Source organism: Panthera onca, chromosome B3, assembly GCF_046562875.1.
Source record: "Panthera onca isolate mPanOnc1 chromosome B3, mPanOnc1 haplotype 2, whole genome shotgun sequence".
Taxonomy (NCBI): domain Eukaryota; kingdom Metazoa; phylum Chordata; class Mammalia; order Carnivora; family Felidae; genus Panthera; species Panthera onca.
In genome coordinates, this window is record NC_138344.1 from 15,331,685 (window position 1) to 15,353,353 (window position 21,669).

General features: G+C 47.4%; 1 protein-coding gene across 3 annotated transcripts; it reads left to right on the top strand.

The window, feature by feature from the left end:
• Positions 1-7,367: 7,367 nt before the first annotated feature.
• Positions 7,368-9,686, top strand: LOC132668753 (uncharacterized). 3 transcript variants are annotated; one of them, XM_060617754.3, is made up of 5 exons: positions 7,368-8,010; positions 8,283-8,393; positions 8,604-8,649; positions 9,069-9,141; positions 9,310-9,686. In XM_060617754.3, the coding sequence occupies exons 1-5, from the start codon at positions 7,726-7,728 to the stop codon at positions 9,461-9,463; spliced, it is 669 nt and encodes a 222-aa protein (XP_060473737.1). In that variant the 5' UTR covers positions 7,368-7,725; the 3' UTR covers positions 9,464-9,686. The 3 variants fall into 3 exon arrangements, with proteins under 3 accessions (XP_060473737.1, XP_060473738.1, XP_060473739.1); XM_060617755.3 differs by having other exon boundaries at positions 8,604-8,644; XM_060617756.3 differs by lacking the exon at positions 8,604-8,649 and having other exon boundaries at positions 7,372-8,010.
• The last annotated feature ends 11,983 nt before the right edge of the window (positions 9,687-21,669 follow it).

The following is a 21,669-nucleotide window of genomic DNA, read 5'->3' on the forward strand; positions in this document are numbered from 1 at the left end:
GTTCTCTCTCCAGGGCTCTGCTCTGTTTCTTGACTCTGAAGATCTATGTTTCCATCCTTTCTGCTGCTCTTCTTTGCTATTTCTTTTCATATTTTGTCTCATTTCACAGTGTATAATTCTGTATCTGTATTGGTCTTAAGTAGACTTTAGTTAAGTACTAAAATAAGAGAGCTGTTTCTAGGGTGACAAAATTTAAGGACTACGAGGCAAGAAAAGTTCATGGACACCCCGAGGGGGACAGAACCACCTTCCTCTCCTGGTGTCCTTCTTGAGTACAGAGATTTATGAGCTAGGCGGTTTGCATTTCCCCTTTCCTTCTTTCTTGGATGCCTCAATTCTCCACTGTCTGGAGATGGGCAGGCCATAAGGGACAAGCCCCTTACCCAATCCCCTCCATTGCCTGCTTCAACTGGAAATAGCAAAGAGTTTCTGATCTAACCACTGTACCTCAATCCCATAAGCCCTGACCCTAGGAAAACCTCTCCCACTCCATGAAGTAAGAGCCTGCCTGATTGTCCCTGTGCTAGTCTGAAGACAGGCCAATGACCTCCAAAAATCATTTCCATTGAAGGAATTGCCAGGCCATACAACCTTTCACTATGGCTGACTCAATGATTTGGGGGTCCTCTGGGTGTTAGAGCCCTCGGGACACTATTTTGCACTTAACATATGGTCGTAAGATTACACACTTGACTGTCTCCCTCCCCTACTCCAACTGTGAGCCAACTGAAGGCAGGAAGGTCTCATAAGGCAGGGACTTGGCTCTGTTTCTCGTGTGCAGCAGATATATTGACGGGGTCTATAGAATATTGTAGAAGAACATGTCTCGACATTAGCTGTGTTCAAGAGCCACAGATTAAGAAAAAGCCCATTGGAATCAGTGCCCAAAGCAGTTCCAAGACCTCTGGTCGGGATACCTTGCTTATTTAACTACACTGTAGTTTTGGTCATTTCCTGAACACTCTACAGCTTCCGTCTAGGAAAGTGCGCCAGCAACACTTTGAAGGCTTTGCTGGCTCTTGGCCTCTCAGGGCTGCCTGGGTTTCAAGCGGGGGTAAAATAAAGTTCCTGGGCTGAGCTCTCACAGGAGCCAGAAGAGCAGCTGACTCTTGTGTAACAACCAGACGCTTGCCAGTCCCTGACCTCGTACTCTCCCATTTTGTGGTAAGCTAATAAATGTCTCCGGGGAAGACATGTATCCAAGTAGTATGATTTTTTTTCTGCTTCTGAGAAAGAGAGCGCATCACACTGTTTGTGCAGGAAATACTGAGATAGGAGTCTGTGGAAGGGAGAAAGAAAACCCTTTGGACAGGACAGTCCATCAGGACAAAGGACATCGGGGCAGCCTGGGCCACAGATGTCGGCAGGGCCCGGAGGGGCCCGTAGGCATGTCCAAGCTGGAAATGAGCTTTGCTAAAGGCCATGCAGAGCCTGGGCTCAGGGCTGTGGGTTTCTGGCCGCCGAGGGGCAGCATCTGAGAGCCACAGCAAGGCCTGGGCTTCCAAATGCCAAAGGGCACCTCTCAGGTACTCTGCCTGCTGCCTCCCTCGGCACACATCCCTGGACCCCTGCAGGTGGGTGCAAGAGGGCCAGCCCATCCACAGACTGATGCATAGCTTGACTCAGAAAGGGAACTGGTAGTTTCCTCCCCAGCCAGCCCCGCGTTGCTTTCCTTCTCTCCTCTTCAACCTTCTTACTGAAGGGCCCTCGACCACCAGGAGGTAGCAGGGCAACTGGTAGCGACGAGATAAATCCCTGCCTGGAAGGCAAGTGCCTTACACATTTCTGAATCATTTAGCATCTTGCCAATTCCGTCCTGGGAACGTTTCCCCCAGCATTTTTCTCTGCGTCTCTGAAAACTTCTGATTTCTCATTGCATATCTTTTTGAACCATAAAATCCAAAAGAATTTTGATTATTCTCCCGGAGAGTTGGTGGCCTGGGGGCAGGACATGGACAGCTGCTTCCTATCTGCGTGTCTGTCCCTGCCCCTCCTCCCTCTGGGACCGGGAAGCTCTGGCAGTTGGGGGACCATGGTCACACCTGCATGTTCTTGACCCTTGACTCTGATCAGATCTGTCACCCTGTCTTTGTTTCTTCTGTCTCCTCTCTCTGTACGTCTCTGGATGTACAGAGATGTTTCTTTTTGTCTCTGTCTGCAGATGTAATCACAGAATTTCTCTATCTCTCCGGTGTCCTGTGTCCTCTGGGTATTTGAGTTGGATCCAGTCCCCTTCCTTATGCCCTTCTTCTCAGTCATGACCAGAAGAAGTCACTGGAAGCCAGTGAAGTCAGAGGCTGCAATAAGGGCAGGGACACTTCACTCCTGTCCATTCCCCAACCTGGTGTGGGGACATCTTTCTTCTTTCCTCTCAGTGCCCTATTTCTTTTTCTTTCTTTCTTTCTTTTTTAAATTACATTCAAATATACATAGGTTTTTCCATTAAACCATTTCCCGGGCCCTGTTTCTGATTTTGAGGAATCACCATCTTGGTGATACTCTAACATAAGCCCACCTCTTCCTGACCCACTCTACGAGCCCCCCAGACTTCCTCATTGACCATGATCTGCGTTGTCACCATCTTCCTGGGACCAGCCCCTGGTCCTCTGCCCTTCAACTGGGGCTGCCAAGAAGGGAGCTTCCAGGCACAATCTCAGCCCTTGTGAGCACCCTTGAGTCTGGATCTTGGGGCTCCCTGCTCTCCCTTCCCCAGTCCTGTGCTGGCTTCAGGGAGCATCTGACCCTCAGAACCCTTCACAAGCCTGGAGTCTCTAGTATTTTAAAGGTTTCCCACATTGGACATGCAGCCCCCAACAAGACTGTTTCCTGTTCCTTAAAATGTTAGTAGAGCGTAAAGGGAGTTTATGGGAATTTGGACACCCAAACAGCAGCTCCTTCAAGACTATGAGATCTCAACGAGCAGAGGCTAAGCTTACTGCTTGCCACTCCCAAAGTGAAAGTGGTTTTCAGGTGACCTTTTAACTATCTTCATCATCTAAAGTGATTTAAGTTCTCTGTGAGGTGTGCTCTAGAAGAAAGGCTATGGCGAATTGACATCTGAGGACTAACAAAGGCTGTGGTGAGCACTTGTGGCCGTCACCATTTCCCCCCGATAGCTAGGACCATGGTCTTCCCTGGGAGGTGGTGAGCCACTTGAGAACAGGGACTGTGTGTCCCACTCACTGCTGAATCCGTGACACCAAGTTCAATAGAAATAGAAATAGTGGAGACCCCAACATGGCACATATCCAACCGCTCAAATAGTCAAAGCAGCTGATCCAGAGAAAATCACCTTGGGAACCTTGTTGAAGAGAAATCTTAAACCCAAGCCCCGATCCCAGCTGTTGCTCGCTTCTTGACCTGAATGGTAATTTCACCATTTTCCAAGCCTCCAACCCTTCTCAGGCACCATGCCACAGGGAAGCTTGAGCCTTCTCCCAGCTCTGGTCTCTACTGAGAGCCTTGGGAGTCAGAAATCTCTGTGGGATGAGGATCTGGGGAGCTCAGTGCCACTTGAAGGGTCTTCTGAGCCTACAACAGGTCTCCTCCTAGGGCGAGTGGACTGGAAAGCAGACAGGGTTGGGCTAGGGCAAGGATGCTGGGCAGGGGCTCCTGGGGCTCCTGGGGCTCCTGGGAACCAGTGTCGAGCACATACATCACAACTCCTTATTCCATAAAGTTCCTGGGCACACAATCTCCAACGTCTCCCCCAAGGAAGTGTAGCTTCTCTTTCCCAACTGTTTGCCCCAGGCTGTGCCAACCTCCGTTTGAGCCCCCTCAGGTTTTAGATTCTCATGGCAGCCTGCGTTTAAGGGGAGGAGAGAGGGAAACTTCCAGAAGGGTGGAGGGATCGAAGATCCTGCTTCTGTGGAAATCACCGTATGTCCCCCTTTGCTCAGTCCCAAACCTGCCTCTCTAACTGGACTATCCAGTTGTGTACCCCTCAGTGGGAAACAGGCTATCGCTAAGGTGTGATATTTCTGGGTCTAAACAAAAAGTCATTGGGTTGCCAGAGTTGGGTCTAGGAAGATCTGGCCACCATGCCTCAGGCTGGGAGGCTGGGGGCCTCTGACTGTGGGATGTGGGAAGCTCAGATATTCCCACCAAGGACACCTGGACAAGGTTGGGAGGGAGGGAGGCTCTCAGGAAAGACGCTTGTGCTTTCCTCGGGGCAGCCCAGAACCGGGGTCCCAGCAGGTCCCAGAGGTCCTGCCAACTGGCTGGAGATGAGCGTTTCCCCAAGGAATGCCTGCACAATGCCACCTTTGGCTTATAGACTGCTCGCTCCAGCCTCCTCTGCTTTTCTTCATTGGTGTTTCAATGAAGAAACACCTTCAAGAGAGGCTGGTCCTGGGTTAGGAGCAGAGGGGGTAGACCACATGTCTGCACACACAGCATAGAACATGTTACGTTTCTACTCCCAGTAGGAAAGCTTTTCTTGCCAACTCAGCGTCTGGTCCACTCAGCTCCCCCAGCCTCCTCTGAGCCTCTGCCTCTCCCTTGAAGTCTGTGCTCCACAACGGCTGTCTTCCCCAGGCAAGGCCCAGCCAGTTGGTTCCTTGGGCACTTCTCTCCTTGCCCTGATTTCCCTCTGACTCTGGTTCCCCTAAGTCCAACATGCTTTTTGCCCTCTCTGATCCCCTCTTTTGTATGTGATGATATTTCAAGTACGATACTTTTCTCTCTGGTGCCTCTCCTGGCTGTGCTCTCCCTCCCTCCATCTCTTTCTGCAGATTCTAGCTCCTTTTTCCTGCCCACGTCTATCCAAAGTCCCAAGTTCTCCAGGGTTTGAGACTTGTCAAATAGCCCTCTGTTGGGACCTCTTTCCCAGGAGGGATGGATAAGGGCAGGAGTGGTGGGGAGGGAGTGGGGTCACCTGACTCTGGTCTTCCCTCTCAAACTCCCAGCTGGGGAAGGGACAACCTCCTTTCCTACCAGGCCTTGTTTCCGATTGCAAGGACGTGCCATCTTGGTGGTAAGCCAACGTCACTGCCCCTTTCCCTGGTCCCTCCCCTGAGTCTCCAAGACTCCCCATTGGCCATCACCTGGGCTGTCACCACCTTCCTGGGACCAACCCCTGGCTTCTGCCTTTTGACACCATTTGGGGCATGTTCAATGGCTTCCTTGGAGTGGTTTCCTTTCCCCCAACCTCGGTGCTGCTCAAGATCAGGACCCCGACAACATGCGTGAACCTGTGGGAGGTTTTTCGTATTTGTTTCCTTTCTTTTTTTAGACTCAAGTCCTGATTGAGCAAAGCGCATGCCAGCTTCCAACTTCCTGGCGGGTCGCAGTGAACACTCAGTATTTCCTGATTGATAGGATTCCCCCAGAGCAACTGCCAAGCGCTAATTTTCTCTGGCTGCCGTGTATGTGTGTAGGCCACAACGACAGGGAATGCACGCCTGAACCATCAAGTCCGGACCTTGGGCTTCTGTTTCCCTTCTCAGCACATCTGTGTGCCCTCTCTCACTACGGACGACGGTGCTCGACTGCAGGAACTCGGTCTCATTTATCTTTGTATCCCTACTGCCTAGTAGAGCTCAACAAATATTTGATAAAACAATGACCTTATGCATGGGTGAAACCCTGGACAAATGCCAGAAGCTACCAGCCACAGCAAGATCAAAAGGGGAGGGAGAGACACCCCTGGCCAGGACTCCGTCCCCTGCCAGGATGCCTGGCAGATGGGCTGCTGGGAGTTGCTTTACTGGGAAAGTCTTCTGAAGGGACTTTCCCACACAATCCCCGGTCCCGGTCTGCTGGGTGAAGACGTGCGAGTGTGCTCCAAGAGCAAAGCCAGAATTCAAAGACCCTGTGCCCTCGCCCGGAGAGAAATCTGCTTCCGAATTGTCCTGCGTGGCTGCCACTGGCTGACCTATGTGGGGAGCCATTTGTCGCCCTTCAGACCACGACCCTTCTCCAGCCTTCTGATTCCAGTTTCCATTCCTGTTCACCGCCCGTCTCCACCCGGGGCACGGGGCCTTGGGGCCAGCAGAGCTGGGGGGACAGGAGCACCATGTGAGGGGCCCAGAAAGAGCTGTTACACCACCAGGGTGGAGGGAGGGAAAAGTGGTAGTTGCTCTCTCTTGCGGGGGTTTCCTGGAGCGGCCCGGTAGGGGTTTTTGAGGGAGGGGGCCATGCCTTGACGCCCCCCTCTCTCTCTCTCGCCTGTCCCTGACATGGCCCAGACCCACAATTCTCCTGGCAGCCTTCCTGGAGGAGGCAGCTCGACCTCCTCCTCAGGCTAGGAATCATTTGCTGGTCTCTCTCCGACCTGGCTTCCCCTTGCCCTCCCTGGACGGGTCACCCCGGCTGGGGTTCGAGAGGCTCGGAAGGCCTGCAGGCCCGCCCCCTCCCCCCCAGGGCTCCATCCTGGATGCTTCACTGTCCACCATTAGAGGGGTGTTTCCTCGTCACTGAACCGATTACTGGTAAGCTGTAATTTCTTTCTGGGAAGGATTCTCACTTCCCATCCTTCCACCCCACCTTACCCTGTTTCCCTTCCTTTCTCTTGTTTCCGGGGCTGGGCTTCTGAGAGGGAGGGTAGGGAAGAGCGGACACAGGGACAGAGATGAGAGGACACTTCTGGGCTTTCCATCCACCCCTGTCCTGCCCCAGCTGGCCCCTGTGCCTCTCTCTCAGCCATGACCTACGAAGGAAGAGGCCACCTGGAAGCTTCCAGGGCCGTGCTCCCAGCCCCGGCCAGCGTGCGGCTTCTGCCCTTCAGCCCTCCCTACTCCCCCCTACCCCGTGCTGCCCCCCCCCCCCACCCTTGGCCTCTCCCAGGCCCCACCTTTCTCCCTCCCTCTTCCTCCCTCACCCACCCTTTCTCCACCTCCCCTCCCCTCCCCTCCCCTCCCTCTTAGAGTCCCTGACCCCTCTCGCCATGGGTTCCCGTTTTAGCTCTGACTTTCTGTGCCTCCATCCACCCTGGACCCTTCGCCTTCGAGACTTTTCCCCTCCTCCGGGGTTATTCATCTCTCGAAGGCTCTCTTTCACAAGGACTGGGGCTCAGGCGGGTCGGGGGTGGTGGGGTCAGTGGAGGGTGGGGAGGAGGACTTGGTCGACACAGCCCAGATGGCCTTAATGCCCCAGGCCTGCTTCCTTTAAGCTTCTTTAGGTCCAAGGCCCGAGCTCATTGTTCAGCTGAGGGGCATCTCAGTGGGCCAGGGGCACCTCCGAGTGCCAGAAACCCGTTTCTGGTAGATGACGGCCACCCTGTACAGCGTTTCTCTTTAGCCGTATATACACGTGTATAGGTGCGGTATTTTTAAGGACGTAATAATTGAGAAGGTGGGTTTTTGCTGGTTCCCCAGCTACCCAGGGGTCTCTCTGAACCCTGGTCCCCCCCCCCCCCCCCCCAGGAAAGGTGGGAACCGTGAGGTCCCTCCCTTCAGGTCAAAGAGCCTCTGCTCCCCTCAGGAGGGCAAGGACAGTGAGTGAGACGGTGGAGGGGACCAGTGGCCTCTCGGGCTTCCGGCCCCTCCCCCACCCTCCAGTGGCAGTTGGCTGTGGTTGGGGTTTCCAGGGCGGCCGTGCAAGGCTCTGAATGTGCTTTGGCAGTTGGCCTGCGGAACATCCCCGTCTCCCGTGCAGTTCCTGGGTGCAGAACGCTCCGGAAGCAGGGGCTTCTAAACGGCTCAACCCAGACCTCCCGCTCAGGCCGGGCTGCTCTGCCCCCAGCGGTCGGAGGCCAGGCAGCCGCGTCTGAAACTCACGGACTTGATGGCTCCCCGTGACAGATGGAGGGGATCATGGAAAGGGGGGCATGAGGAGTTGCCTTGGCCGGGATTTCAGGGGGCTCGGAAGGCTCCCGCCTTTGCCAAGAAACTCTCCTCTCCTTCCAGGCGCTTCCTCCCCTCTCTCAAATACACGCCGGCCCACCACGAAAGGTTCCTTCCCTGGGTGAAGGGCCGGCCTCTCTCGAACTACCATTTCCTTGTAGCGAAGACGCATGTCACGCTGCCAGCTGTTTGTCCTTTACTGCGAGTTGTCAGGACCTCCTCTGGGGTAAAGCCGGAAGCGGGTGGTGAAGGCCAAAGGCCACGCCCGGTGCACTGAGCAGGCCGGAAGGGCGGGAGGAAGCATCTGAAACACAGCCCAGATTTGCTAAATGGGCTTGGAGGGACCCCAGCCCCCAGGTGGCGTCTCCCCAGGCTGGCAAATAGCCTTTTCAGATGGTGGGAGTCCCGGTGCCAGAGGACGGCCCGCAGGGCTCGGGATCCAGGCAGGTTCCTGATCCTGGAGGGATCTCCTGATGGCCCCTGTTCTCTCCCCCACAGACCCTCCAAGAAACAGTTACCAGAAGCCATGACATGTCCCTGCAGCCGGAGGCCTTCCAGGGAGGGCCGAAGAGGCCTCCGGGGTCCAGCGTTACGTGCGGACGAAGGAAGGTAGGTGGCGGAGCTGGGGCAGCACCCCCACATCCAACCCTGAGCTTCTTTCCTCTCTTTCCTCTTCATTTCCTGAATCTGGAAGGCTTCGGTGTGGGGCGGTGGGCGGGACAGAGGCCATCACTGGTTAGGAAGTCCAGAGCGGGGCCTGGACAGAGTGGGGACAGAGGAACGGATTCACTCATTCCTCCCTTTCCCTGCTGCTTTTAGGACCTGAAAACCAGAAGGGACTTTTTGGATGAGGCCACAGGGTATGGTAGGCTCTTTCCTGCTTGACCTTCTCCATCTCTCCAGCCTCTGCCTTCTGGAAGCTTGCCCTGGCCCCCCCACTTGTCCTCGGTGGTCTCCTTAACTTCTGTTTCTATTTCTGCCTCTGGATACCATTGCCCCTGTTTCTTCGACCCTTTTGGTGGAAGCCAATCTCTCCACGGCTTTTCAATCAGTATGGGTCACAGGTGTGGGAAGATGTATGTTGTCCCCAGGACAGCAGGGTGGGCCTTGGCCAAGCATCTCTTGTACCCAAATGTGCCCTTCCCGTAATCTTTTCCACGTGTGATGTGAAATCACAAGGTTTAGAAAGTACTGCCCCACCAACGTATGTTTTCCCCCTCCAACATCCAGGCGTCTTTGTGTACTTTTTCGATTCTTATCACCCTCTCTTTCTTTTGTCCACAGAGAAAGATTGGACCCCAGCTCAAGGAAGGAGGCAAAAAAACTCAAAGGGGAGGCACCATCCAATACCCCACAGGTGCATAGCCCACAGACTCTGAAGGCAAACACCTTGCTTCACCCCTGCTACTGTCCCTGAGTGTCAGGAATCTCCGACCTGACACCAAAGTTTCCCCCATTGGTCACCACAAAGGAGGCTAACGGTATGGCCCACCAGTGCCCATTTCCTTTCCCTTTTGTCACCCAGGCCTCAGTTGGAAACGACAAGAAGCTTCCAGGTCAGACGCCATCACCTGGTCTCCTGGAGGAGGTTTCAGTCCTGCAGAAGTCACACAGCCTCTTCACCCACTTTTGAGCTAGTCCCAAGAGAGCCCCTCCTTCACCAGACTCTTGGTGTGTGATGCCATGATGCGTGCTCATGGCCGACCCCATTCCATATTGACCTGCTTTTCAATCCCAGGCTAAGGCTGCATTCTCTTCGTTGTCTCGATACCTCTTCCTCGTGTGCTCCTAGAGGGCAAGACACTGTTTCTCATGCATTTCTGGATCCCTGGAGATTAGTTTAGTGCTTGGTATGCGTGCCCAGCACATCCTTTTTTTGAATAAAATTATTTCAAAATGGCATCTACAAGTGTTAAATGTCTTCTCTGAAATTAGAGGTGAGAGAGGCAGAAGAGAGCTTGAGCTTGAGGTAATCTGATGTGCTCAGGAGAAAGATGGACAGGGCGAGGAGAGAGTAGGACAGACGTGGTGCATTTAGGTCAGGGTTGAGGGACCCAGTTTGCCTACTGGTGTGGCGTTGTTGAAACTCAGTGACGTACGAGGCTGATCTTGAAGGCACTTCATAGATTTCAGATTCAGGGTCTATTGTATAGATCCTGAAGCAATGTGCTTACTGCGAGTAACAGTTTTTGCTAAATCACCAGAAGAAGGTCCATCCCATCAGACTCTGATCAAACAGGAATTTTTGGCTGCCGAGGTAAGGCTCTAGGAATTGCAGCGGAAACACAACTGGGATTTAAAATATTTATCAACCCGCTTTCTCTATGCACGCTCTTGCTATACTACTCCATTTGGTGAAGAGATCATAACTAGGCTGGGTTTCTAGTTATGGCTTTAAAAGCTAGAATCTTGGGACACTTGGGTGACTGGGTTAAGTGTCTGACTTCGGCTCAGGTCACGATCTCTCAGTCTGTGAGTTCGAGCCCCACGCCGGGCCCTGTGCTGACAGTTTGAGCCTGGAGCCTGCTTTGGATTCTTTGTCTCCTTCTCTGCCCCTTTCCTGCTTATGCTCTGTCTCTCTGTCTATATGTCTCTCTCTCTCTCTCAAAAAGTAAATAATTTTTTTTTAATTGGGGTGCTCTGGGGGGCTTGGTCAGTTAAGTGTCCAACTTCAGCTCAGGTCATCATCTCACAGGTACATGAGTTCGAGCCCTGTGTTGGGTTCTGTGCTGATGGCTCAGAGCCCGGAGCCTGCTTTGGATTCTGTCTCTCTCTCTCTCTCTCTGTGCCCTTCTCCTGTTCACGCTCTGTCTCTCTGTCTCTGTCTCTGTCTCTCTCAGAAAGTAAATAAACATTAAACATTTTTTAAATATTGGGGCACCTGGGTGGCTCGGTTGGTTAAGTGTCCGACCGGCTCAGGTCATGATCTCACAGGTTCGTGAGTTCAAGCCCTGCCTCGAGCTCTGTGCTGACTGCTCAGAACCTGGAGCCTGCTTTAGATTCTGTGTCTCCCTCTCTCTCTCTGCTGTTCCCCCACTCATGCTTTGTCTGTCTCTTTCAAGAATGAGTAAAACATTTAAAAAAATTTTAATAAATAAAATAAAAAAATAAAAGCTAGAATCTTAAACTGTTTCTGGGCCTACCCAAGGCGGAAGTTTGCAGGTGAGATTAAAATGTGGGGGAAATTGTGTCTGCAGTGAACGTTCCTGTGTGTGCATGTGCATGTGGCCGTGTATGGTTTTCGTTGGCATGTGCCTGTGTGTTGGGTTCAATGTTCTCTAGACGACTAGAGCCACACTGTTCTTGCATCCATTGCCTCCGCTACCGGACCTTGCCCAGAGGTTTCCTGTGTTGTTGTGACTCAACAGAGTAGGGTGTTGGAAGAGGAGAATAGCATGTCTAAGCAGAGAGGGAAAGCGCACAGTGATGGATGGGTGGTGACCTACCTGTGGGTCCACGAGGCCTGTGGACTCACCTCTTCTGTAGCTCCCCAGTCGTGTCCCTCTTCTCTGTCCTCACTGCCTGTGCTGGAATTCAGACCATCATCTGTCCTCTGAACCTATTAAACCTACCCTCCCTACTACCACCATTGTCCATACTGTCCCCAGAATGATCTTTCTAGAACTTGAATATGATTGAGTTACTCATGAGCCACAAGCCCCACCCCCCCACCCCCCACCCCGCTCTTTGGCCTGCAAGTCCCCGCTTGCTTTCTGCCCATCGCCCCATCCTTCCTCCTTGATCCCAACCATGTAGGAGCCTCAAGCACACCTTGTGTTTTTCTGCCTCGACGTGCACTCTGCCCTTCCTCCTCCTCTACCCGGTGAGCTTTCAGTCAGCCTCCAGGTCTACTTTTAGCCTCCCCGTTCCCGTGTTAGGTTTCTGTTTCAACTTGGCTAAGATACAGTAGCCACTTACTCAATTAAACACTAATCTAGGCACTTCTCTGATGGCATTTTGGAGATGTGGTCAACAGGTGCCATCAGTTGGCTTTAAATAAAGGTTATCTTTGAGGATCTGGAGGTACCTTGCCCAATCAGTTGAGCGGCCTTAGGAGGAAGACTGAGGTCTTGTGGAAGAAGGAGAAATTCTGCCTCAAGTCTGCAGCATCTACTCCTGCTTGAGAGTTTCCAGCCTGAAGACACGCTCGAAAATTTAGGATTTGCCTAGCTAGAATCCACAATCACATAAGCCAATTCCCTGAAATAATTTTTCATCTCTATCTTTATGTATGTACGTATGTATGTATCTGATATCTATCTATCTATCTATCTATCTATCTATCTATCATCTATCTGGTGTCTATCTATCTGTCTGATATCTATCTGATATCTGATATCTATCTATCTATCTATCTATCATCTGACATCTATCTATCTATCTGATATCTATCTGATATCTATCTATCTGATATCTTACATCTATCTACTTATGTATCTATCTGATATATATCTATCTAATATCTATCTGTCTGACATCTATCTATCCATCTATCTAATATCTAACTATTCATCTATCTATCATCTCTTATCTATCTATCTATCTATCTATCCATCCATCTATCATCTATATATCACCTATATCTATCTATCTATCTATCTATCTATCTATCTATCTATCATCTATCTTCTATTTATCACCTATCTCTATCTCTATCTATCTATCTACCTATCATCTATCTGTCATTTACCTACCTAAATACTTATCTTATCTAATATACTATTGGTTCTATTCCCCTAGAGAAGCCTAACTGATTGACTGTCATTTGCAATGTTGAGAAAAACATCAGTTGGATTCACTGGAGATATATATATATATATATATATATATATAGACAGACACACACAGATATATATATATCATGATATATGATATATATAGATATAGATAGATATGATATATCTATATCTAGATATGATATATCTATATCTAGATATGATATATCTATATCTAGATATATAGATATGATATAGATATGATATATATATATATATATGTAAGTCTTAAGAGGCTTTTTTATCTTTAATGATTTCAATTTATTTTAATTATTTTTTCCACCGACTACAAGAGATCCTGCCTTATCTGTCTTAGCATCCCTTAAAGGTGTCCGCTAGATCGTACTCTCTAGATCGCTGTTTGCCGACATGGCAGAGCTAGGGTGGATTTGGTGGCTCTTAATCCATAAAGACAGGGGTGCCAGAAGTCTCATGCTGTTTTCTTTCCATCTGCCTCCCAGAGCCTCTGCTGTTAGAATGCAGATTTTTTTTAAAGAATGTTTTTTCTCCTTTGTAATAGGGGTTTTCTCCTTTTCAGAGTTGTGCAGGAAGCCCTGGGTCTTAGGGAGCCCCCAGTTGTTGGGAGGACCCCTCAGGTCATGTGTCAGAGGTCATTGGTTCAGGCAAATGCTTTTTTCCATGCCTGTAACCCAGCTCACGTGGCCTCACAGTCGCTTGGACGCAAAGGCACTGGTGTTTTTTGGCCATACTTGGGTTGGTCTTGTGTCTGGGGTTCAGCCTCACTGTGAACCCCATAGCTTCCCCTCCCTGAGGGCTCCCCACTTCCACCGCCGTGTCTCACCCCCCTAAGTGGGACCCATCGCTTTTTATCTCTTAACCGTCTAGAAAGAGCCTCTTTCTCCTTTTGATCAGTTAAGATAACCCGTCTCTTTCTTTCGATAGGACAAGGAAATAGCATCTTTTCTATGAGGTCAGGCTTTTAAGAGAGTCAGAAGGGCTGCGGATTTTAAGCAGCTTCCGGCAAGAATCCCTATAGCAAGAAGCCTCAAAGGGTCTGCAAAATCAAACACGACTTGCTTAATAAACTATGCTCACACGGATGATTATCCATCCATCTGCCCACTGTAACGTCTCTAACTTTCCAGAACGATAGCTGTACAAAAATGGCACTGACATCAAGTGAATGTTTTTGCCCATTTGTGTGCTCGTATTTTCTAAATATTTTATGATAACACGATACCTTTATAAAGGGAGAGACTCTTATTAAGCCAGAAGAAGATAACACAGCCAAGAGCAATTTCTAAAGTCAGAAGACTCTGGCTCAAATTCCAGCTTTGCAGTTGGCTTGGTCAATGACTCCTCCACCCCCCTCAAAGTTTTGTTTTCTGAATCAGAGAAGCCAATGCATGTAAAAATTCTGGGCATGTGCTAGTACCTATTTCTTCAATACAGTATTGGAGCTATCGCCTACACTAGATTGTGAGTTTGGTGGTAAAACTGGGTCTCCCCCTCTTTTTCCTCTGCCATCCAGAAGGTCCTGGTTCTTGGAAGGTAAATCAAAAGTTACTTGTTGAATGAAAAACCAAATGAAGAGTGTATTTCTCCCCCTTCCCAATCTCTAGATCTGTCATTCCAAAACTTCGATCATTCCCCGTATCGAACGTCCTCACCTAGAGCCCCGGCTCCCCTGTGAATACGTACGTGTTAAACACACTGGATCGTGCGATAAACTACATGCAGGGGCTTGAAGCAGCTAGTGGAATTTTCCCACACCACCTGTCACGAGCCCAACCATACACATGCTTCTCTTTCGTTTTTATGTTTTTATGACTTTCTAATTACCTGAACACACACATTTTCCATCATTCTGATTCCGTGGAAAAGTTACTCACACATAAACCATGTGCTTTTCTGCTTGTGATTTGGCATCTGTACCAGTGAGAGCCTGAGATGCCGGGATCAAAAGCTTGGAAGGTGACCGGCGACATAGCAAAACACCACCCAGTATTCCAAAGCACTGTCTGAGTGGCACATTCAGCTTAGCCTAAGCGCAGAATCTGCTTTAGAGATTCTGAAGACGCGTCTTATTTACCGTGTATCGTGTGTTATCTGCTGCCACATAACGAGTTACTACAACCTTAGCAGATTGAGGTGACACACATCTGTTATCTCAGTCTCTGTGGGTCAGGAATCTGAGCGTGGCCGGGGATCTCACAGGACTACGGTGATGGTGTTGGCCACGGCAGGGTTACTGTCAAGATGCTGGCCAGAGCTGGGAGAACTTTTGAGGTTCTCCTCTAAACAGATCCACCTAGTGGCGCCTGGCTGGCTCAGTCCATTGAGCTCTTGATCTTGGCTCGGGTCATGATCTCACAGTTTGTGGGATTGAGCCCCACGTCGGGTGCTGGGCTGACAGTGCAGAGCCTGCTTGGGATTCTCTCTCTTTCTCTGCCGCTCTCCCACTCATGCTCGCTCTCTTTCAAAATAAACATTTAAAACAACCAGGTTTACCTCCAAGCTCATGGGGAGGATTCAGTTCCTTGCTCAGGGCTGTTGGCTGGAGTCTGTCCTCATCTTTCTGCCCCGTGGGCCTCTCCATGAGAAGACTGACTCCATAAAAACCCGCAAGGGAGAGAGTCAGTAGTCTGCAAGCAGGACGGAAGTTGTAATCCTACGTAGCATTACCAGGAAGTAGATATCTCACTGCCTGCACTATATTTTCTTGGTGAGAAACAAGTCGCAGGTCCTGTCCACACTCAAGGGGCATGCGAGGAAGTTACTGAAAATATTGTCTTTGTCACCGTTCGGTGCTCCTTCCTAAGGTTCTATGGAGCAACTACTTCGACATTTGCTTCTTGGAAAAACCTGACTTCGGTGTGAACTGGAAGTTTTAATTTTTCTTCTAATATTAACGATGGCCAATCCTTTCTCAAATGATCTCCTGGAGACTTACCTGTAATAACGATCTCATATATATATATATATATATATATATATATATATATATAAATATTTGGAGTTTCCTTACTTTTTTCCTACACATTTTATTTATTTATTTATTTATTTATTTATTTATTTATTTCCCTAGCTACGTCATTCTGTGTGTTCTTATTGGAAGTCACCTACACGAGATGGAATCTGGACAGACAGGGCAGAATTTAGGCAGCCTTCGATCTCAAGGCTTGAACTGGTCGACACATGATAGAATTGAATTCCTGTCGTGGAATAAGACCCCTGAATGTTCTGTATTTTATCTATTCTTTTTATAAATGAGATGTCTTAGCAGAAAGACTTTTTACAAATTAATTTATAATATTTTGGGGAAAAAATCATCAAAGCGGGTTCTAAGGTCGGAATTGTTTAGTTGGTTTGGTCGAGACAGGTTTTGGAGACCAGACAATAGCTGGACTGTTAATTTGAACATGAAATACGGACAAGATTTAAAAAGATAGCCTTCGTCTTCAAAAATGTACAAACGATAAATGAAGGGCCGACAATAGATGATCTCAAGATGAATAATTACACAGCCAGCCTGACTCTTAGAGCTTTTGGAGAAGGTCGCGAAAATACGCCATGATATTCCATAATAGTCTTCAGTGGTGGACACAGGGCACTAGGGGACCGTAGCAACCACTTGATTTGGGGTTTACAGTTAGTGAAATTCTCAGAGTCACAGAAAATAATTATAGGGGGGTCCTAGTACCTCCCACACAGAGCTTGGCGTGGTGTAACTTCTTCCTGGGATTCTTAGCCTGAGGTCTCTCTGTCATTTTAGGCCCTAATGGCTAACTGAAATACAGCATCTCTTTCAATTCTGAATGATTGAAATAAACCAGGATAATATTAGAACCAGCTGTACTTTGTCGTCAATAGGGACCGTTGATATTTTTTGCATCACTACATAGAGGTCGATATCTCAAACTACAGGTCATGTTCATCATTATTTCAAATCATGGCCGTTTTTGAACCCAGTGTTAGCCCTTATTTAACGCATCAGGAAAGGAATGCATATTTGCTCAACCACACGTTAAAAAATTTTTTTTTAGACATTTATTTGTTAGTGAGAGACAGAGGGAGACAGAGCACGAGCGGGGGAGGGGCAGAGAGAGGGGGAGACACAGAATCCGAAGCAGGCTCCAGGCTCCGAGCTGTCGGCCCAGAGCCCGACATGGGGCTGGGACCCACGAATGGTGAGATCATGACCCGAGCCGAGGTCTAACGCTTAACTGACTGAGCCACCCAGGCACCACATCAACCACACTTTAGAATTAGACTTTTGCAACTATATTTGGATGTAATTAGTTTCCTCTATATTCTCATCTATTATATTATATTATATTATATTATATTATATTATATTATATTATTATATTTATTTTAGTTTATTATTTTATTTTTATTTGATTTATTTTATTTATTTATTTTTTTGTACTTAGAAAATCATGCAGAGAAAGGTGGCCTTCACCAGATGCCAACAGGGTAAGATCCAGGAATGTTGAGAACAGCTTCAGGCTTAGGCTGAAGGTGCCAAGCTCCACAGACATCTCTCCTGGACAGGATTGTCCGAGGGAGGGCCTGAAGTCAGAGCAGACCTGCCTGCAGGCAAGACCGTGTTGTTTTCTTATTGCATCCAACGAGGGAAAGAGGAGGCTTGGGTAAGTAAAGGAGCTTAGAGAGGTTTACTGCTGGGCAGTTCTGGGGTTGAATACAGGTTCCGCTTTCTGCCAAGCTGACCTCTTGCTTGGCTCTGTAAAAATTCTCCCTTTGTCCCCTGAGTTCTTATTTTAAAAACATTTCAGGAGCGCCTGGGTAGCTCAATTCAGTTAAGTGACCAGCTCACGATTTAGGCTCAGGTCACGATCTCCCAGTTCCGTGAGTTCGCGTCCATCATCGGGCTCTGCACTGACAGCGCAGGGCCTGCTTGGGATTCTCTCTCTCTCTCTCTCTCTAAAATAAATAAATGAACTTTAAAAATTATTTTAAAAAATTCAAGCCTACAAACAAGTAATAAAATAGAACAAAACGCTATACAGGCTTCACTGAGATTTATGGATTATTAATGTTTTACTTGATTTGTGTGGTTCTCTCTGTTTCTACATAAAATCTACTATGTAGTCCCTGCTCTCATGCCCCCAAATGTCCCAATAATGTCATTATTTGGTGTTTGCAGCCTGTCCATCATGTCTGACTTGAGTCTACGCGGACTTGTCTTACTCTGCCCTGTATCCTCGGTGCTGCCCTTCCATCCAGAAGCCCCCGGCCCTTGGGTCGCCCACTCTGATGGTCATGAATCCCCTCACATCCCCTCTTCTGCCCCTTCTCTGGCCATTTCCAATGGCCTGAACCCTTCCGTTCTGCCTCTGGAACTCACAATCCATCAGCAGTGAAACTCTCTCCGTTGTCACTTTCTTCTCAGCGTGTTTCCTTTGCACTTGAGATCCAGATTCCAATCCAGGATTGTAAATTGCCTGTGTCTTGATTTTTTAGTTCTTGAACACCCCTAGTCCCACGTCTTTAAAAATGGGAATTGATGACACTCCATAACTGTTGTACAGGATCGGTAACAAACAGAAAACTCACGCAAGTGTTTTAGACACTACTGTTCCACGAGTAGTGTCTAAAGCAGCTACCGTTTTAGTTTTTATGCGGAGAGTTAAAGGCAAGGTCCAAGTTTCCTCCATCACTTTCTCTTCAGTGCTGAAGTCGCTTTGGTGGCTGAATGATTAGACTCTCATATGAATCTGACAGCAAGAAAATTTCCCACAACAGACTCCAGGATTAGAATTCACATCCTTCAGGGGCGCCTGGGTGACTCAGTCGGTTAAGCGTAGACTTCAGCTCAGGTCATGCTCTCGTGGTCCGTGAGTTCAAGCCCCGCATCAGACTCTGTGCCCACAGCTCAGAGCCTGGAGCCTGTTTTGGATTCTGTGTCTCCCCCTCTCTCTGCCCCTCCCCTGCTCATGCTCTGTCTCTCTCTCTATCTTTCTCTCTCAAAAGTAAACATTAAAAAAAAAAATTAAAGAATTCACGTCCTTCGGTGATGTGTACCGTACTGTGCAGCATTTACCTAATCAAAAAACGGAGATTCCAACTGAATATTGAAGTTCACTTAGGATTCAGAGGTCAGTACTACTTTTTACAAGTTTTCTGTTGTAGAATCAGATGTGAATCGAGAGCTATAATGAACCATGTTTTGTTTCCATAACTTTTCAAAGGTACCGACCCTACACCAGATCTCTAATTGACGATTTGCATAGATATTCATCATCAGTTTGTTCTCCCCCCCCACCCCGCTTCCATCCTCGTCTGTAAAAAATAAGTCATCATTATACAACATGTCTAGATATTTTGTAACCTTTGCTCCACACCTATTTACGGTGATCAGTTCAGACCAATATTTCATACAAGGCGGTTTTAAGATGTACTTCATCTTCGGATGGATATATCCACTATTTGACGTCAGAATCTTGATAGTCTAATACTTTGCTAAGGGGGCAGGGAGAGGGAAGGAAATGAACATTTATGAAACGCCTTTCATGTGCCAACTCCCCCCCCCCCCCCCTTACATTATTCATTGCAAAGATCTGGTGCAGCCTGAGCCATTGCCTGTCTTATAGACGAAGAAAGCGAAACAGGGAGATTGGGACATTGGCTGAAAATGACAGGGTGAGAAGCCATGCTGCTTTCCACTGCTCCCTCTGTCCACTCCGCCATGCTGCCTTCTGGAAAATGACCACAGGAGTAGGCTTCCCAGATTCTTTGTAAGCCTGAGAAAATAGTGCTTTGTCCACTTCCCCACTGAACCACGCACATTAATTACATTTACACATACTGTGGGAAGCTTTTGTTCTGATAACACCTTTACTGTAATCCGATAATGTCCAGTGCATGGGTTTTATCCTGACTTTGGTCTCAATTCAGTTCATGGAACAGAACGACGACCCCAAGAAAATGAGTGATCTCTAGGGAGAAATTCTTAAGACAAAATTAAAAGACGCAAGAACCTCTTAAACGTTGTAACATTTATAATTTATAATTGCCATGTTTATTCAAAATTGGAAAAGTGCAAAAGGCAACCTTCGCTAACCATCGCGAATTTGACCCCATCTACACCAAATAAACTATATGGTATGGTATAAATTTAAAGAAGAAAAGAAGCAAAAATTTGTTCTCCTTATGTTGTTACCTCCTAAATAATAGGATGAATCAAATTTCCCTGTTTCTTTAGATTTGCATGAGCTTAAAATACTCTTTTATCCACATTAGGTAGAATGTCAAAACTAGCTTTTGGATTATTTTAATGCTTGGTAAGATCACAAGGCTTTCCTGAAAATATGTCCTATCTTGACAATGCATTAAACCTTAAGAAAAGTTTAATTAACAAATGTCAGAATGTGTTTCTTCTAAAAAAAGTGATATATTAACAATTTGTTCCCATCTCCTGGGTCTAACAACATCTTAACCCTTCAGGAAAAAAAAAAAGACATATTTTACATCTTCACATGATTTATGCTAACTAAAATTTGATGTCTTTAAATTAAAGTACATATAACCTAATACAAAATAATGGAAGTATTTTACTGCTTCAGTTGACTTTTAGATGTACGTTCTCATTAATTTACAGACCTAGTTTACATAGATTGTATCATCAGACACAGACCAGTTGTGGTTATAAAACTAGTTCAAGACATTGTGTAAAATCTTCTATCTTTGGGAAAACGAAGATAACTTTACTTCCTTATCTACCTGATGTATGTTTTTGGACACAGCACATGGGAAAACATGTGTACTTAGAGCTACCTTGCTTAACTCTAAGGGGCCATATTAAAGGTTTATTTCTATGTGTTTTGTTTGTATTGCTTTTTTCCCCCAAATACCGTACATGTGCAAAACGCAGAGAATCAAGAAAAAATGAGCTAAAATGCAAATTAGTCGTATCTTAATCTTCTGTCTTGTCTTACGTCACATATCTTTAGAAATTTTTTGCCTCCAGTCATATGGAAATATACTCAGAGGTGTGGTTTTCAATGGTTTATATTTTGCATCTCAAATTTACTTCATTGAAGCCCTATTACATAGCCAGTTAATTTCACTGTTACAAGTAATGATACAATGATGATCTGTGTAAATATACCTTTAGACACATCTCTGATTATTTCCTCAAGATAGAGTCCTAAAAGTGAAGTTGCGGAGTGAAGGGGTATGTATATGTGTGTGTGTGTGTGTGTGTGTGTGTGTGTGTGTGTATGTGTATATATATATATATATATATATATATATATATATATGATTTTACTACCTATTTCCAAATTGCCCTCAAGAAAGATTTTTCCAATTTGCGCCATCACCAGCAATGGACGAAGATGCCAACTCCCTCTACACCCTTGTCAACACCAAGTATTTGCATTATTTTCAATCTTAGTAAGAGGGTTTTGTTATTATGACACATTTTTCAGTATCCCTCATATCATTCTCTCTCTCTCTCTCTTTTTTGTTCTTTCTCACCTACTTGGTGAGAAAATATAGGTTGTGAAACTGGGAACTGTCCCTCTTTGAACTAGACTTCCTTTCTCTAGAGGCTCAAAAAGCTATTTCCTAAAGAAACGTTGTTCAAGCTCTATAATTTTAAGCATCCCAATCACCGCCGGCCCCTTGTAGGCCTCAGGCCTACAAGGAAGTCTGGACAGCCTAAGGAGAACATTAATATACGCGGCCTTTGCTTTTTATTCCCTTTGGCGACCTGTGCCTTTGGGATGTCTTTGAGATGTTTGATGCTTTTTTGTAGCTAGAGGTATTGATCAGGAGAGCAGAAGGGAGTGCTGGCAGCGGCCAGGAGAGGTATTTTACCTGAGCTCACAGTCGGGGTGGAAGGGGCCTGTGGCAAACCTGATCTCAAAGAAAACAGAACTCAGCTGGAAAATCAAGACAACCCGGTACCTGATGAATTAAAGGGAAGTATTACAAGACACGTTTGCGGTCATAAAGGAGTGGATTGATTTTGCAGTCCTTCTGCGCTTCTGTTACATTTTTAAGTTCAACAAATGACATTTGGGGGCGCCTATTGGAAACATACATCCTCTAAGACCCCTGTAGTGACCAATCATGCGATCCAGCACATTTACCCAGTTCTCCTTGGAAAACGCCGGATT

Excerpts from the sequence above, each read along its gene's own strand:
- LOC132668753 (XM_060617754.3), top strand. The coding sequence starts at position 7,726 with ATGGCTCCCCGTGACAGATGGAGGGGATCATGGAAAGGGGGGCATGAG. Across the intron at positions 8,650-9,068 it reads GGATGAGGCCACAGGGTATG|AGAAAGATTGGACCCCAGCT; the intron begins GTAGGCTCTTTC and ends TTTTGTCCACAG. Across the intron at positions 9,142-9,309 it reads CACCATCCAATACCCCACAG|GCCTCAGTTGGAAACGACAA; the intron begins GTGCATAGCCCA and ends TTTGTCACCCAG.